The 18,540-nt window shown below is 47.7% G+C and overlaps 2 protein-coding genes across 8 annotated transcripts in view; one reads left to right on the forward strand and one right to left on the reverse strand.

Moving 5' to 3' along the window:
* Positions 1-6,162, forward strand: part of LOC144932512 (fibroblast growth factor receptor substrate 2-like) — a 34,724-nt gene extending 28,562 nt beyond the window's left edge. For both annotated transcript variants that reach the window (XM_078856668.1, XM_078856669.1), the window contains exon 6: positions 1-6,162. In XM_078856668.1, coding sequence (XP_078712794.1) covers positions 1-1,152 — 1,152 coding nt within the window. In that variant the 3' untranslated portion in view covers positions 1,153-6,162.
* Positions 6,140-18,540, reverse strand: part of LOC144932513 (uncharacterized) — a 23,025-nt gene continuing 10,624 nt past the window's right edge. For 2 of the 6 annotated variants that reach the window (XM_078856672.1, XM_078856671.1), the window contains 6 exons: positions 18,233-18,365; positions 17,033-17,451; positions 11,228-11,339; positions 9,962-10,109; positions 8,984-9,105; positions 6,140-7,262 (listed from right to left, as the gene is read on the reverse strand). In XM_078856672.1, the coding sequence (XP_078712798.1) occupies positions 7,113-7,262; positions 8,984-9,105; positions 9,962-10,109; positions 11,228-11,339; positions 17,033-17,451; positions 18,233-18,365 (1,084 nt within the window). In that variant the 3' untranslated portion in view covers positions 6,140-7,112. Of the gene's footprint in view, positions 7,263-8,983; positions 9,106-9,941; positions 10,110-11,227; positions 11,340-17,032; positions 17,452-18,232; positions 18,366-18,540 lie in introns of all 6 variants that reach the window. The other 4 variants (XM_078856676.1, XM_078856673.1, XM_078856675.1 and 1 more) reach the window with 4 other exon arrangements.

Genomic DNA, 18,540 nt, shown 5'->3' on the forward strand with positions numbered 1-18,540 from the left:
GTACACACGTACGTGAACACCTCCAACGTACACGAGGAGCTCGGCTCCAGGTCTGGTGGTGGTGCCACTGCCGTGAGCTCGGCCAGCGCCCCGCCAAACGGAGCGAGTGGAGGTTCGGCGGCCGCAGCCGCTGCCGCCGCTGCTTCCACTACATCGTCAGCCGAGCCGGGGCCCGCCACGGGCCCCCGCGGTTCCATGGAGGAGCGCAATCCGCAGGTGCAGTTGGAGTCGCAAGGAGCCAAGTTCATTTTGGGACCCACTCCGGCGCAGAAACGTGAGCTGGAGCGGCGCCGCAGGCGCGAGCACCAGGATAGCGACGCTCAGCAGCAGCATCTGTCAGCCGTGACGCTCGCCAACACCAATGCTAACGCCGCCACCGTGCACGTGGAGGACGGAGGCGCTGTCGTCCCAGTGTCGTCCAGCAGCCGGAAGGAACCAGGCATCGGTAATAGCCACGGCGCCAGCGGCAACAACAACCGGCTGGTGTACGAGAACGTCAATGGCTTGCCGCCACAGACGCCCGGCGCGACGTCCAGTAGGGCAGCAGTGGAGGGGCAGAACGGGAACCCCGTAGTGTCGGCGGCGGTGGTGCCGGTGGGCGGACGGACTCTGCAGAACTACGAAAACTGGCCGACGCTGCCCTCGGTGCGCGAGGAGCCGGCAGTAACAGCGGTGCGCACGCCGCTGCGGAACGGATACCACCCCGGTGCCGCGGGGCTGGTGGACGCCCAGGCACAGGTGGCCGGCAAGGGCAACTCCGATTTGTTGCGCAAGCGGGAGGCAGCGCCCACAGTGTTCAGCTTCGAGTTCCGGCGCGGCAGCCTGCTGCAGCACCACCATCATCACCACCACCATCACCATGGCGCGGGCGGTGCCGGCAGTGGGGGCTTGGCGGCGCTCAACTACATCCAGGTGGAGCTGGATGAGGCGGGGAGCAGCGAGGGAGAGAACGGTGGGGGGGGCGGTGCGGCGCCACGCACTCCGCGCACGCCAGGCACGCCTCTCCCACAGACACCGACGCGGCGCACAGAAGTGTACGCCACCATCGACCTCGAGAAGACGGCCGCCATGTCGAGCCTGCAGCGTGCGCTGCCACGGGACGATGGCACGGTCCGCAAGACGCGGCATAACAGCACCGACCCGCCCATGTAGGGTCGAGTCGACGGTGGTGGTGGTGGCGGCGGGTGCTCCCTCATCCCTTCTGCCGATCGCTCATGGCAGCGTCTGCACCAACGCACTCGCACGCGTTCCATGTCAAGCGCATCACGCTTGCCGCGAGCTTTGTTTGCCAGGCGAGCCTGACATCGCCGTCCCATTTGCAGTGGAGGGTGGTGGAGGTGCCTCGACTTGGTTGTTGTGGGTGTTTGTGGGGGTAGAGGCAGAGTGGGAGGATAGGGGGGGGGTGCATCACAGTGTTAGTAGTGTTCATACATTCATGAGCGCAAGCCTCGTCTCCTGGAGAGGCTGTGGCACGGAGGAGTGAACGCTGGTAACGCTGTGTCGCCGGACGAGGGACGGACAGTCGCAAGTGCAGACGAAGCGTGCCGATTGTACTGGAGGCCCGAGGCCGAGCGTAGCCCCCGCACTTCTTCAACTCCGCCGGTGACGCGCAGTTCAAAGCAAAGGGGGACGTCCCACCGGCAGCGCTGGGTGGCCGGATTCGCTCAGCCAAAGGGGCCGTCTTGTAAATAGGTCATACATTTTGAAACGGTTAATGATGTGCCAACTGTCGGGTCAATTTAAGTAATGCATTTCAGTTAGCTGTGAAGCAGTGTGAGGGATGGGAGTGCCACGGAGGGATGGGAAGGCAAAGAAGGTAGAGGGTAAGCGATGGAAAGTGTGAGTGGTCAGACTTGTGAAGTGTTCGCGGAGGTGTGAAAGGACACGATTGTCATTTCTAAGGAAAATTAAATTGAACCAGTGCCATTCCCCACTTTATTTGAGCTGCATAAAGCCTCGTCCTGAACGTAACGGTATATGAGGCCACATGCCTGTTTTTACTATAATTGTTGTTACTGTGTGAATATAGTTTTTTATCATCCCATTCCTGTTGACGGTGGAGAGGAGTCCAGCTGAAAGCTACCTTGCCTTCCCAGCATGCAAAGCGGCGGATTGCGCAGGCCTTGCTTGCTGGGGGGCAAGCGGGGCTGTGTTTACGGAATTCTCACTCTCGGTACCTGTACGCGCTTTAGCTGTGCGACTCATTCCGTGCAAATAAGCTTCCTTTACTTAATTTTTTTTCAATGACAAAAAAGTGCCCGTGTTATGGTTTTAAAAAAACTGAAAAAAATCGACGAAAATTATTTCCCAGAAACAGACCAATTTAAAATGTGAATGTGTGCATTCGTGCGTGTGTTTGTGGGTGTAGCCACATGATCAGCGCGTGTCTCAGAGCATCATTTTGTTTGCAAAACTTGACGGTGCATCTCATCTTTTCACGCTACCAAAAACAACACTACAGCGGTGTCCATTCCTCGGCACCCTTGCACGCCGCTGCGGTTGTACGCAGACTTGTGTCCTGCGCTGGTGGCACACCGCGCGTCCTCCGTATGGCTTTTTTTTTCCAGTCTTGGGGTTTTTTTTTTACGTCGTCTTCGTACCGGTGTACGCTTGTCTCCTGCTTGTTTTCTCAGCTCCATGCTTTCGGTTTAACAAGTGCCCATGGTGCTTGGCGGTACGGTGCATTTGCCTTGCGCGGTCAAATGTTGGAACGCTCGCGAACAGAGGGTGGTACGGTACTAGCGGTCCCAAAGTGTGTGAAGGTTTTAAATCTTGTTTCATAGACATCAAGAGTATTTAAATAAATAAAGAGAGAACAATAAACTTACTCTAAGTTGACAGACCTCAAAGAGCGTTGGGTGAGCTTCCCTTAAAGCATTTTGTGTTGATATAATTCACGTTCTGTTAATTAGTGTTCTCTAAGTCCAGACTCGTCAGCGTTTACTGTATTGCCATGACTTGCCAAACCGCTTTCAGCGCGCGCACAACCTTCATCAGGTGGGGTGGGGAGCCTTTATTGGGGGTGAGGGTGAATCAATTCATTCCATCGTTTTTTTTTTCAAAGCTTAAAAAAGTACATTCATCTACTCGTGTAAAAATTTATATTTTTTCTTTTCACTTAGAGTTCATAATGACCCTTTCAGACACTAAATGCCGTTGCATTTACGGCAGTGTTAAAAAGAGCATTGTTTATTGAATCATGGCAAATATAAATCGACAATACATTGAATCGCCAGGAGCTGACATACCCCTAGCAATAACTATACAGTCAATGCAGGTTATTCCTTTGGAAGAGAAAATTACTTTTAAAAGCAATCCACCCAAGCCAGGCTGTAAAACTAGCTGGTAGATTTTTTTTTTACGAAGTGACTTCATGAGAATTTGTGGTGGTGTTTTTCTTACACAAAGCTGGCTATCAAAAAAGTTAACGAGGCTGTTTTGGGGTTGGCCACGCAGACACCACAAAACAAAACTGCTGTTCCACTGACCCTGGCATTGATGTCTCCCACACCATAATCCCGCACAATAGCATCCATAAATATGAACTTCTGAAGGTTCTTGCTTGGAAATTGTTGGCGATGCAGCGGGCCAAATTTGCTGACATTTGAAACGGGTCTTGAATGCCAAATAATTATGAAATATCCCAGTTGAGTTGCGATTGTGCTGTTGTAATCACATTGTCATTGGATGAAAACATGTCCATTCTTAGTTGTCGTGAAGTACTGCGCTACGCCTTACGAAGAACATGTCCTGGAAGGGGACATCACAGATTTACTAATGTCCCTTCAAATATCATGAGTGGTGTCCTCTCACATGCCCTGTTGATTAAGTATTCATCTCATGGCAATCACACAAAATAGTGTTTTAGTCCTCCAGAATGTCGAATTAAGTGAAAAATCTACTTGTTAAGTTTTGGTGCGTGCGGTCAATGGTGACTGAGTCGAGGCCATCCACTCACGACGCTTGAAAGTCTGGTTTAATCACAGGTGGCTGAAACCTGAATCCTAACCCAGGTTATCAAGCCCTGCCAGCTTCCATACGCCCCAGCTGACTTGTAATCACCAGTGTTCAAATCTCCCTTGGTGGCCCACTCACCTTATTGGGGTCAATATTAAGCATCACACCTTTGTGCGACAGTGGTTATGCTCGTTGAGAATTATGGGCTCTCTCATGGGAATGTGGAATATCACTGGCCCACAGCTTCTAAAGGACACGAGCATCGCCATACTGTTAGTTTCTGACTGTGGCACTGCAGGATGGGTAACGGCTTACAGAGGCCTTCATCCAGCCGTGGATAGATCATGTGTCCCGTTGATGCCAGTCTGAAATCAATCGTATCATGAAGCGAAGAAACCTCATCAAGTCGCTCGTCCTGGGTGATCACTGGAGATTGCTCCGGAAGATGACTCCACGGTTCTACTTAAAGTCACTTGGGCTGGGTTAGATGACGCGCCTTCACGCTCTGTGGACAACGTGTTGTCACATGCCAATCATCGGATATATTCATAAGCTTTAACCCTCTGTAAGCATTTGTATTTAAAAAACTTAGGTTTGTGTTTTTTTCATAAAGTCACTGATGTTGTGCCTGAAATCGTGAAACGTTGCTGTCGTTGGATTCTGGCTCAGGACTTAAACATTGCCATATTGAGCCACCCAACAATCCTGACACTCAATTCCTTCACGATGGATTGACGAATCATCGTGCAAGGACACTCCTGAAACTCGGTGAGTCTGGATAAATGTATTATGTTAGTGGTGGACAGTAACAATTATGACGCTAATCCTAGCCCCAGAATCAGCCCAAGCCTCTAACTTTAACTTTACTTTCCCATACTGTAGCCCGAACACTTAACGATAATCCTGACCCATAATCCTGAAATTAGCCATAATCTTTTATCAGCCTATTGCTGGTCAGATAAACAAACAGAAGTCATTGTTTCTCATCGTGGTCTCGTAGTGGTGTTGCAGTGTGGTACAAACTGTCCTGGAATTACGATGCCATATATCATCCGTGACGAATGTTGTCCCTGCCTACATACCGTTGTTACGACTGTTTTTACGACATTGGTGATTGGTACGCGACTGGGCTTGGGTTTCAGGTTCGGGTTGAGTTGGGACCAGTGTTGATCGGGTCATTTGTGCCAAATGATAACGGGCAGGTATTGTATAATAATGGAGTGAATTCTTCCAGGTGTTGCAGATTAAATGGGAAATGCACGTGCGAGCTTTTTGTTGTTGTTTGCTCATCGCATTGTGCTCTCCTGTCATTCCGCTGCAAACATTCAGACTAAACGTGCCGAATTGTACGGGAGAAGGTATGGCGATGTAAAAAACATAATTAAGGTAACATAAGAGCATTACAGATACGAATGTAAATGAGCGGTTCTGGTTTTACTTTCTTCACTATTCGAGGTACTATAGAGAGAGAGAGTAAAGGGCTCGCTGTCAATACGGTGGTCAGCTCTGGTACGCCAAACACCTCATCTGCTGCTGCTGTACACCTGGCCGGAGTTTTGTTGCGTGATCGCAATGGGTAACCTGCCTGTCAATCAAGCTCGATCATGGATCGCTGTAATTATGGAAGGCTGTTTGCGGTGCCAGTGTGTTCACTGCAAGTGCTTTTTGATGGACTGAGTCTTGGATTCCGAAAAAGGTGTGTGTGGTTGGGTATGAATTAAAAACTTGACCAATGTCACTTCCTAGGCGCTCGACGGCTCCACATGGGAGCACACCTTTTAATGCATTCATTCATTCCTCCGCAGACATTTTAAGTGCCTTCGCTGTGCTGTACGATTAAATCATGTGCATTAATTGTGCGTCGGCTGCGCAATCAGTGTTTCCCCCCACCCCCTCCCGCACACAACCGTAATTATTAATTATTGTTAATTTTTTGTAATGTCTCCAAGTATGTAATTATTATCGTAAGCATTATATTTCCGATGAAAACTAAAGGAAATGGAAACAACCATCAAAGCGAAAAACTGTAGTCGCGTATGTAGATAAACCAGTTATGTACACTACCATGTACCATACGATGAAGTTAAAACGTAGTTTAAATTGTTTATTCATTTCAAAGATATAAGTGAGAAGGCGCTGTGTCCCCCTGCCGTCTTGCCACATTACATGAATAAACCTTGTAATAGTCCTGTAACCAAAACCAAACGCGCCTGTGCTGTCGTCTCTTTCCTCCGTTTCCTTGCGTTTGTGCGCGCCGGGATGTGCGCAGTCTGGAAAGCTCGGCCTGCAGAGGCTGGGTGCGAGTTCAGGTGCCGGTCCGAATCTACCCGGTGTCCTCGTCACATCATCATCATCACTGCAACCATCATAACCATTACTATAATTGACGATGTCTTTTTCGTATAGATGACGGTATTGTGTTTTAAGTTAACATGAAAACGCGTAATAGGTGGGCTGCGAAAAGGCTACCGCTCTGGAAAACATTGCCATACACAAATAAAATCATCACCATTATAACCATCGTCACCATTACCATCATCGTTCTGGCCTATTCTAATCCCACTTACTCATGATACTCATCCATGCTCTAAGGTCATAGGAAGCTGTGTGGGCTCTATCTAGTGGAGAGTGCCAATGATGAAGCCACATTACTGTTCCAGTTCATCCACCTGCACGCATTATCACCTCGGACTGGAAAACCCGACACGGCGTTTGTAGCCTCAATTTGAAAGTCATCCGAGTCCTAGGTTGAACAGAACCACAGTTGTGTGCGATGTGCATACAGTATTTGTTGGACAGCTCGGCAGTTGCTTGTGGGAGGCAGGGCAAACCTGTATGTCTGACCGCCTACAGCCCTACACTCATGCGCGTTGTGAAACTTCTCTAGCGGGTGAATTTTTTTAAAGAATTTGGGATTTACTTTGGTCTGATCTATCACTTGCACACCAGCAAAGAAACGTAGGGGCTAAACGTAACCAAAATCACGTATGACTTTCCTGGATAAAACATTTCAAATTGACTTTATTTAATAACATTTTCTATTCAACCTGAAATCTCCACTCCTGACCTTCTGGTTAGTCTTGTCATGCCGAGCATGTCATCTCCACGTGAAACAGTCACTCGGGTGGTGGTGGTGGATCACTCCTCGCCGGTCTTTAGTTCGACGTGGGCCTCCCTTCGCCGCTCCCTTTCAACGGTGGACTCTCCACGTGGGTGGTCTCGGTGGACGTGGCTGCGTCGCTGGCCCAGGGTTCAGTGTGTGTCTGCGGTCCCCGCTTGCCCAGAAATTCCATGAACACCAGCTTCTGTGGAGGGACCAGATCCATTACAACAACAAAAATCACTGGAGAACCCACTGCAATTGTAATAGCCCTTATAAAACTGACCATGCCGCATTCCCACGACGATTCGGAAGCGGGCAAAGCGTGATGTGAGAGCTCGGTGAGACTGGCCATGATTCCCAAGGCAGCTGTTATCGGGCTGCACCGGCACAATGCAGGCCACGCGGCTCTGCTCGGGGAGTGATCCTCGCAGGCCGCCCCTGGCGAGTTGCGATGTAACACGGTCAACGTGGTAGGGGATGTGGCCATAAAAAAGTAACAATGTGAAATTGTTTTAACCTCATGCGTATTTTAAACGTTTTATTTATGGTTGTGGAGGGCAGAGAGTAGGCATGTAACGATTTGCCCCTCGTGGTTTCATGAATGTGCATCGTGGTAACGGTTAATGCTCAGAATTGTTTTTTCATTCTAATCCATGCAGCACCATTGTTGGCCGTAGTCGTCACGTGTATCCATTGCAATATATTTTTAAAATATGTATGATTTAGAGTTTTGTAATGGGAATGATTTAATTGTACATGTGAAATTTATTGAAAATAATTCTTATCCCCACAGTTTTGATGCATCGTCAATCTTGACTGGTAAGAATGGACAGGATCTTAGCTGAGCCAGGTCTGTAGCTGGGCCAACAGGCCTCCCCAACAAGCCGATATGCCAGCAACCATCGGTGACCACGTCACCCAGAAGGGACCAGTCTCTCTTCAGGTCTCTGACGAAGCAGGGTTTATCTTGGACGGGTGTCCAACGTGGAACAGATTGCCATCGACGGTTGCCAGGCTGCGCTAAGTTGCAGAGGTGGGACAAAGTCATTGTTATGCAAGTCCAAGTCGAGTCGCAAGTCATCAAATTCATGACTCGAGTCTGACTCGAGTCCAAGTCACATGACTCGAGTCCACATCTCAGAGGTGGGACAAAGTCATTGTTATGCAAGTCCAAGTCGAGTCGCAAGTCATCAAATTCATGACTCGAGTCTGACTCGAGTCCAAGTCACATGACTCGAGTCCACACCTCTGCTAAGTTGTGGGCAGCAGAGGGCGGTGCAGAACAATACACTCCTGTGCTGTGCTGTACATCAATGCTCCCATATATTTGATCCTCGCTAACCTGCACTGACTAGCGTGGTGAAGTATGATCAAAGAGCCCCCACGGCCCTCACCGTGGGAGACCTTCATCTAAAAGTAGATTGACTACGTGATGTATATTATGTGGACGAGGAGGAAAGTTATTGGTATGAGAATGATGAGGAGTGGAAGTAATGGAGATGATGACGACGATGATGTGGAGGTGTTGAAGTAAATGGAATGATGGTGATCGTGTTCATTGGATGAGATGAAGGTTGTTAGGTGATGGTTTGCACCAAGGCAAAGACAAATCTCCCGTATAGCCTTTACAGACTGTTCGAGCAAGTGCTGTTCGCGAGTAGCTATGAAGGCCAGTACGGGGAGGGTGGCCAGCACCACGCCCGATCGCCTTTATCTCCCCAGCGGCGATGCTTACACACCACACCACCTAGGGGAGGCCTGGGACCTGTTCATATATTCGTTACTGGTGTTGGCCGCGAACGGGAATCGAACTCGGGTCGCCGGGTAAATAGCGCAACTTGCGCCACCGCTCCCCACGTGTCCACACACAAGCGCCTATCGAACTCGGGTCGCCAGGCGAACGGCTGCGCCACCGCTCCCCACCTGGGGAGTCGCGTGGAGGGGTGGCAGGTGGAAGGGAGAGGGAGGCGGCTGGGGTCGTGGCCGGGGTCGAGGTGGCCGCACTGGGGAGGGGAAGAACGCGGCGCCGCGGCACAGATCCCAGGCTGCACATCACGGGGCGCGGATGGGTGGGGAGGGGTGGGGGAGATGCAGAGACGCGGATAAATGACTGCCATGTCCATTCAACACTTAAGCATATACGGCCTTTTTATCAATTCTCTGCCGGATAAGGGCCTCCGATTAACACAGTTTGGCTACGTACGGTGCGAAAGAAGTTCAACGTATAAGTACACACATACGGCCCCGCGCATTTTGAGCAGGCCATGGGAATTATGTTAACACGGAAAGTGAGAAAATGTTTTGATAATCGACCAGAAATAACGAGTATGTAAATGAATGATACAAAAAAAGAATTATTGATTGAAAGGAAGATAGAGAAATGGCTAAGAAATTAAATATTGGCTGAGCAAGATGTGTGCGAGCCAATTGCATGTTTCCGTAAGCACGAAAATTTCAAGATCAAGTTAATTTATTAGGTATAGCCCTGTGAGCCATTCGGCTCTTGAATCGGGTGCAACCGCAACAAACAAAAAACAAAAACATGAACAAAAAACATCTTAAAGTGAATATGTGACTGAGTGCAAACAGAAAATCCAAGAAAAGACAGCAAAATATTGCAGAAAAAACACCGTACACCAACGCTGTGTGCAAAAATCCCAGTGGGATGCAAGTCAAACAACCAACAACAACCACAAGACAACTTAGATTAAGGCCATCAGTCTAACTCTGTACTACAACAAACAAACATGAAGATCATCCAGAAAGAATGAGTGTGCGAATGAATTAAAACAAATGAGCGACTGAACGACAGAGAGCAAGAATGAATGACGACTGAAATGGCCAAGAATTGAAATATTGTCCGAGCGAGATGTGTGCGAGCCTTGTTGCGAGTTTCCGCACGGTCGCGTGGCACCGGGGCCAGTCTCCCGTGGGCCGCCAGGATGCCCTCGATGCGCGCCGCCTCTTCGGAGCGACGGTCCGTGAGGAGCCGACCCGAACGTCGCCCCCGCACCGCCTGCTCGCGCCCGCACCACCTGCTCGCCCACACCTGGGCACGGCAAGGGTCACCACGGTGGCAGCAGCAGCAGCAATGACGACAACGAACGGGAACGGAAGCGGGGCAGGGGGGGGGGAAGGAACCTTGTAATGGCCCCGTCGGAGACACTTGAGCACAAAATATTCAGTAGCGGTTGTCGTCTCAGGCGGTTCATAGTCGCGATGTCCCTGGTTAACGTGCAACGTTGGGGCAACGTTGGTCCAACGGTTCCAACCGCTTGCTAACGACGTTGCCCAATGTTGCAAAGACTCTGATCCAGCACTGGTGGAATCTTGTATGCATGTTGAACTTTTTTCGCACCGTACGTAGCCAACCGTACTAATCGTAGGTGCGGGGGAAGGACAACAAATCTCGAGCGGTCACATTGTGGTAAAGATTGGTAGTAGCTACACAGATTTGTGAAATTCCTGAATCCGCTTTCCGCGAAGGTGTCCAGGAATCGCCAGTGACAGGTTTCCTTCGCTTTATGCGGTCGTAGTAGATGCGTTGCAAAAACGGGCGCAACGAAAGCGAAACCGCACGAGACAAGCTGCCTGCCGAGTAGCGCACACGATGCACACTCCACAATGCTGTCCCACGTCCGACCGCATGGCCCGCACGTGAGTGAATTCAAAACCGCAATACTGTATTGAGAATATTCTTGGTTCTTTCGGTAAAGTCACGTAGATGGGAAACAATAAAATAATAAAAATATTTGCAATAAAATATAAAAAAATATATGTTATTTTATTGTTTCCCTTCTATGTGACTTTACCGAAAGAACCAAGAATGTGAATCCCTGCAGTCACGAAAGCTTTAAATCGAAATGTATTGAGAATGTTATACTAGAAATAGGTTAGCCGCATATAGGCGAAATTGCAAAAACCGAAACCCGCACGAAGCGAGGGTAAACCTGCACACCAAGCGGGTTTTCGAACCCATCCATGCAAACGTTCGATTATCATCTCGTTCGTGTGTGCGTGTGGTGGCCGTGCTATGGATGCTGCGGTTTCCTCCCAAATGAAGCAAAAACTCTGCCTTATTAATAACGCATGCACAGTCCAAACATGCCAATGCAGTTGGACCTTCGTGAGAAAAGAGTCTCTGCCATGGACGTCGTCAGCACTCACGTCGGCCTGAGGCTGCCTCTCGCTCCCCTCCTCCACCGTCTCCTCCGTGGATCGGGGTTTGGGTGTCGCAATGCTGGAGGTGTTGAACGTCTCCTCGGCTCTTAGTTCCAAGCTGTGGGTAAAATATCTACAGTCATATTCATCATCACCATTATTATAATTTTCCATGATCAGTCCACTGCCGGATAAAGGCCTCCCCACGCCGTGTTTATCTTGGGGGTTGTGTTTCACCGCAGTGGTCAGTGTGGGTTGCTGAAGGGCACAGGCCCAGTGGCGATGTCACTCGCGACCACTGATAGCTCCGGCCCCTTGAATCAAAATCAGGTCGCCAGCTTCATTCATAGCGCATGGTGAGAATCGCTGTGCCCCCCCACCTCAATAACTTTCAGACCTTTATCAATCGACTGTTAGACGAAGCCCCCCCCACCCCAACTCCACTCCCCAGACATCCTGTTGATCAGCAGGTTTGTTTGGTCAAACCTTTTCGCGTTGATCAGTTTCACCGTTTCCCGCCCAAAATTAAAATGTTACGGTTCTTTTTTTTTACGAGTGGGGCTTAAAGTGAGATAAACATCGCGCCCGCAACTTGTTTGAGCAGCGCAACACTTTCGCGTTTCATAGAGAGCGCATTGTTTGAGCGCGTAATCAGGGCAGCCCCTGTCTTAGCACTCAGCCTCACGACAGCAGTAAAGTTTTAGATTTTCTTTTCCTGCCCGGGTTTTTTTTTCCCTTCCACACCTCTGCCAACGGCGCTCGCTGAAATTTCATTTGGACGGAACTGAAGTTGCGGTAAATGATCTCGGCGCGAGTGCTGCGTCCATTCGCCGTTAGGGGCGAGGAAACTCGCTCCTCCATAGCGCAGCGTCTGATGTGTTTGTGAAAGAAAGGTCGTTCGGATTTCATCACCGCACTTTCAACGTATTTCACGAGCGGTCTCGCTCACTCGCAAAGACAAAGATTCAGGACCCGTGTAGCCTCAACAGACCAATCTTAATTTTAGAACTTTCGTGACTGCAGGAATTATTATTTGGTTCTTTCGGTTAAGTCACGTCTAAAGATAAAATAATAAATTAAATTAAATAATAGAATACGACGTTTCGATTGCAACACAAGCAATCATCATCAGGTATAATGAAATAGCGACATAATATCTAACCAGAAAACTATAGACAGACATATTAGCAGACAGATATCACAAGATACATACATAGCGAGAGCAACACAGGTGACAGAGAGGGGTGATCGTCTCTGTGGGGTGGCCTTAAATAGACAGAGGGGGGGCGGAGGCAGAGAGAGGGAGGGGGGTTAGAAAAAATTAGCATATCAATGAGTGGTCCAAAAGAAAACGTGGTGCTGCGAGTACGATGGCACAGCAAGCAAGCCTGAAAATCAGGAGAAAGACACACTAAAATTAAATAACCTAGTAAAATATCGAAATGTAATGTAATACAACACAGAGGGTCGGTCAACACACAATTAACGCATAGCCTGGTTGATTACGTATTTCAAAGATTGCTAAGTTAGAATTTAAGTGTGAACATTCTAAAGAGGACACAGGCAGAGAAAACAAGTCGCCAGAGAGAGAGAAAAAAAGATAAGCTTAAAACTTCCCCGTAGAAGTGGTTCAATCTTAATTTTAGAACTTTCGTGACTGCAGGAATTATTATTTGGTTCTTTCGGTTAAGTCACGTCTAAAGATAAAATAATAAATTAAATTAAATAATAGAATACGACGTTTCGATTGCAACACAAGCAATCATCATCAGGTATAATGAAATAGCGACATAATATCTAACCAGAAAACTATAGACAGACATATTAGCAGACAGATATCACAAGATACATACATAGCGAGAGCAACACAGGTGACAGAGAGGGGTGATCGTCTCTGTGGGGTGGCCTTAAATAGACAGAGGGGGGGCGGAGGCAGAGAGAGGGAGGGGGGTTAGAAAAAATTAGCATATCAATGAGTGGTCCAAAAGAAAACGTGGTGCTGCGAGTACGATGGCACAGCAAGCAAGCCTGAAAATCAGGAGAAAGACACACTAAAATTAAATAACCTAGTAAAATATCGAAATGTAATGTAATACAACACAGAGGGTCGGTCAACACACAATTAACGCATAGCCTGGTTGATTACGTATTTCAAAGATTGCTAAGTTAGAATTTAAGTGTGAACATTCTAAAGAGGACACAGGCAGAGAAAACAAGTCGCCAGAGAGAGAGAAAAAAAGATAAGCTTAAAACTTCCCCGTAGAAGTGGTTCAATCTTAATTTTAGAACTTTCGTGACTGCAGGAATTATTATTTGGTTCTTTCGGTTAAGTCACGTCTAAAGATAAAATAATAAATTAAATTAAATAATAGAATACGACGTTTCGATTGCAACACAAGCAATCATCATCAGGTATAATGAAATAGCGACATAATATCTAACCAGAAAACTATAGACAGACATATTAGCAGACAGATATCACAAGATACATACATAGCGAGAGCAACACAGGTGACAGAGAGGGGTGATCGTCTCTGTGGGGTGGCCTTAAATAGACAGAGGGGGGGCGGAGGCAGAGAGAGGGAGGGGGGTTAGAAAAAATTAGCATATCAATGAGTGGTCCAAAAGAAAACGTGGTGCTGCGAGTACGATGGCACAGCAAGCAAGCCTGAAAATCAGGAGAAAGACACACTAAAATTAAATAACCTAGTAAAATATCGAAATGTAATGTAATACAACACAGAGGGTCGGTCAACACACAATTAACGCATAGCCTGGTTGATTACGTATTTCAAAGATTGCTAAGTTAGAATTTAAGTGTGAACATTCTAAAGAGGACACAGGCAGAGAAAACAAGTCGCCAGATAATAATTCCTGCAGTCACGAAAGTTCTAAAATTAAGATTGAACCACTTCTACGGGGAAGTTTTAAGCTTATCTTTTTTTCTCTCTCTCTGGCGACTTGTTTTCTCTGCCTGTGTCCTCTTTAGAATGTTCACACTTAAATTCTAACTTAGCAATCTTTGAAATACGTAATCAACCAGGCTATGCGTTAATTGTGTGTTGACCGACCCTCTGTGTTGTATTACATTACATTTCGATATTTTACTAGGTTATTTAATTTTAGTGTGTCTTTCTCCTGATTTTCAGGCTTGCTTGCTGTGCCATCGTACTCGCAGCACCACGTTTTCTTTTGGACCACTCATTGATATGCTAATTTTTTCTAACCCCCCTCCCTCTCTCTGCCTCCGCCCCCCCTCTGTCTATTTAAGGCCACCCCACAGAGACGATCACCCCTCTCTGTCACCTGTGTTGCTCTCGCTATGTATGTATCTTGTGATATCTGTCTGCTAATATGTCTGTCTATAGTTTTCTGGTTAGATATTATGTCGCTATTTCATTATACCTGATGATGATTGCTTGTGTTGCAATCGAAACGTCGTATTCTATTATTTAATTTAATTTATTATTTTATCTTTAGACGTGACTTAACCGAAAGAACCAAATAATAATTCCTGCAGTCACGAAAGTTCTAAAATTAAGATTGAACCACTTCTACGGGGAAGTTTTAAGCTTATCTTTTTTTCTCTCTCTCTGGCGACTTGTTTTCTCTGCCTGTGTCCTCTTTAGAATGTTCACACTTAAATTCTAACTTAGCAATCTTTGAAATACGTAATCAACCAGGCTATGCGTTAATTGTGTGTTGACCGACCCTCTGTGTTGTATTACATTACATTTCGATATTTTACTAGGTTATTTAATTTTAGTGTGTCTTTCTCCTGATTTTCAGGCTTGCTTGCTGTGCCATCGTACTCGCAGCACCACGTTTTCTTTTGGACCACTCATTGATATGCTAATTTTTTCTAACCCCCCTCCCTCTCTCTGCCTCCGCCCCCCCTCTGTCTATTTAAGGCCACCCCACAGAGACGATCACCCCTCTCTGTCACCTGTGTTGCTCTCGCTATGTATGTATCTTGTGATATCTGTCTGCTAATATGTCTGTCTATAGTTTTCTGGTTAGATATTATGTCGCTATTTCATTATACCTGATGATGATTGCTTGTGTTGCAATCGAAACGTCGTATTCTATTATTTAATTTAATTTATTATTTTATCTTTAGACGTGACTTAACCGAAAGAACCAAATAATAATTCCTGCAGTCACGAAAGTTCTAAAATTAAGATTGAACCACTTCTACGGGGAAGTTTTAAGCTTATCTTTTTTTCTCTCTCTCTGGCGACTTGTTTTCTCTGCCTGTGTCCTCTTTAGAATGTTCACACTTAAATTCTAACTTAGCAATCTTTGAAATACGTAATCAACCAGGCTATGCGTTAATTGTGTGTTGACCGACCCTCTGTGTTGTATTACATTACATTTCGATATTTTACTAGGTTATTTAATTTTAGTGTGTCTTTCTCCTGATTTTCAGGCTTGCTTGCTGTGCCATCGTACTCGCAGCACCACGTTTTCTTTTGGACCACTCATTGATATGCTAATTTTTTCTAACCCCCCTCCCTCTCTCTGCCTCCGCCCCCCCTCTGTCTATTTAAGGCCACCCCACAGAGACGATCACCCCTCTCTGTCACCTGTGTTGCTCTCGCTATGTATGTATCTTGTGATATCTGTCTGCTAATATGTCTGTCTATAGTTTTCTGGTTAGATATTATGTCGCTATTTCATTATACCTGATGATGATTGCTTGTGTTGCAATCGAAACGTCGTATTCTATTATTTAATTTAATTTATTATTTTATCTTTAGACGTGACTTAACCGAAAGAACCAAATAATACCTCAACAGACCGTTGCGCGCAAAGTGCTGTTAGCGAGTAGCACCGATGATGATGATGTCGGGCGCGGCGCACGATGGGAGGTCGGGTGGCCAGCACCACACTCGGCTGCATGTGTCTCCCCGGTGGCGATGTTTACACATCGTACCAGCTGCTCGTTTGATGCTGGGTCGACCTTAGGGGAGGGCCCAGGACCGGTTCAGATAATCGTCGCCGGTGGTGGTCGTAAGCGGGAATACGAACTCGGGTCACCGGGTTCGTAACGCAGCGCGCTAACCGCCGTACTACAGCTCCCCACAACTGGCACGCACACGCACGGACACGCTTCATACACGCAGGCGACGAGTTCAATCTGTGCACTCGGTGTGCAGAACGCCGAATTTGTTTATTTGGTGAAAAGGTTTGTTTTTATAACCGGGGCTGTGAGCGTTTTCAGTTGGCGCATATTGCACATTGTGATGTATGGATCAGCCACATGGGCACTGGCAAAGCGAATGGAAGAAAATTAGAAAAGAGCACAAAGAAGCATTGACAAAGGTGCATATTTGGAATAGTTTTTGTTGTTGTTATTACTGTTCATGATAGCAGATGATTGGTTGCTCCTGTGGTTATAACGTCCAACACGCAATCTGAAGGGTACGCGTTCAATTCTCGTGGTTGGAGGTCAGGCGAAATCACTCTGCTATCTCCCTCACTCCCTCCTAAGGCCACCACACATTTCTCGGATGCTCAACCGGGACACATGGTGAGCTGGCAGCACCTCCCTCTGTCAGCCCCGCCAACTTTTACACAACCACACCGATTCTCCTCGCCGTTCCTAACGTCTGTGGCCCCACCTACCACTCATCGGGCCCACTTTCTCCTTTGCCAGCACCGCCCACTACACAGAGAGTCTCGCACTTTGCCCGTCTCGTGGGTCAAGCATTAGCCCAGATATCTTTAAACCGGGGCCAAACCAGGAACGTTTGGCATCTACTCCTCCTGTCCTACTCCATCGTGTCCCACTCACTCGGCCCTCCTCACCTCCCCTCTGCTGGAGCCTCCGTCTGGCTGGCGGCGTCCGTGCACGTGACGTTCTCCAGCAGCAGGGTTCCATCCGCCTGGCCCGATGGGTCTGGCCGAGGGACATATTCCTCGTCCACCACGTCGGTGTCTGTCTGGGCGCCCGTGTCTACGTGGGAGATTCTGTCCGTCTGGGAGATTCCGTCCGACTGAGCGGCGGTTTTCGTCTGTGTGCCAGCGTCTCCCTGGGCACCCGTTTGCGTTTGCGTGTGCGTGTCCGTCTGCGCGCGCGCATCCGTTTGGGTGTCTGCGTTCGTCCGCGTGCTCGTGTCTGCCTGGGCGTCAGTGTCTGTCTGCGCGGTGGCGTCAGTCTGAGTGCCGAACTCCCGTCTACGAGGCGCCATGGACATGGGAGCTGGTCGCTTCCTCCAGTGTCGCTCCTGCAATCTCAGACAAACACAACACGAGGTTCATTATTGCGTGATGCACAACTCGGAGTCGAAAGATTAAGCTTTTGTCTCTCTGCTCAAGGGAACAGAGGAGGGGTGGCACTCCTTCTGCCCCAAGGGCCATGACACACTCGGGGGAAATGGAACGGCAAACATTTCCGTGGCGATATCCGACAACAGTTTCATTAAAGTTCATCAACGTGTATAATGACCCTAAGGTGGAAATTCCGCATTCCCATGGGATGACCACTGTTGACCTTCCCCAAAGCGGTACGACATTAATGGACCCCAGGGGGGTTGTAATGATAATTAGGAGACCAAGCTTTGGCTTCCTTGCGACCCACACGGTCTGAACTTGGAGGATCCCTCCTGTGCAGGATTATAGGTGCCGGATCGATGATGGCCTGAATCGTCCAAAACCAGATTCAAATGGTCTAACCAAGGTTCCACTCCGCCAGGCTAACTTAGATAACTCTGTAACGTGAATATATTGCGAGTAAGAAAATTATAATCAGTAAAGGCTCACTGAGTCCTCAGTGTTTTTGCGAGGTGGAGAAAACCGATACACGTGTGCAGATAACACTCAATGATCTGTACAGGAACGTCGTGATTTTTATTTTATTTTACTTTTATTAATATTAATTTTAATGTTTTACCTACGTGACTTTACCGAAAAAAACCTAAGAATATCTGTACAGCTATGCAAATATTTTCTATACTGCGTTCTACAGGCATATTTACATTTGTAATGCTTTTTTTTTCTTTCACTTACAGTTGGGATGAACATGTCTTGATCATCACTATCGTCTTCATCGTCATAATCGTCATCAACATCCACGTCTTCATCACTGTTGCCTTTACTGAAGCCTTCGGAAGAGGTTTTCTGAACACTCCGGACGTCTCCCCTACAACAACACGACAAGACGTCCCCGACTTAAATAGACACTCGTGTCCAACAGCACGTGTCAAACGACGCACGCTTCAGGAAAAAAAAAGAAAACTCTCATCCCGTGGAGAGAAGAGCTGGGGGTTGCTTGCTCGTTTGTTAGTTGGGGTGCCGCGGTGGCGAGATGTTAACTA

Source organism: Lampetra fluviatilis, chromosome 5 (assembly GCF_964198595.1).
Source record: "Lampetra fluviatilis chromosome 5, kcLamFluv1.1, whole genome shotgun sequence".
NCBI lineage: Eukaryota > Metazoa > Chordata > Hyperoartia > Petromyzontiformes > Petromyzontidae > Lampetra > Lampetra fluviatilis.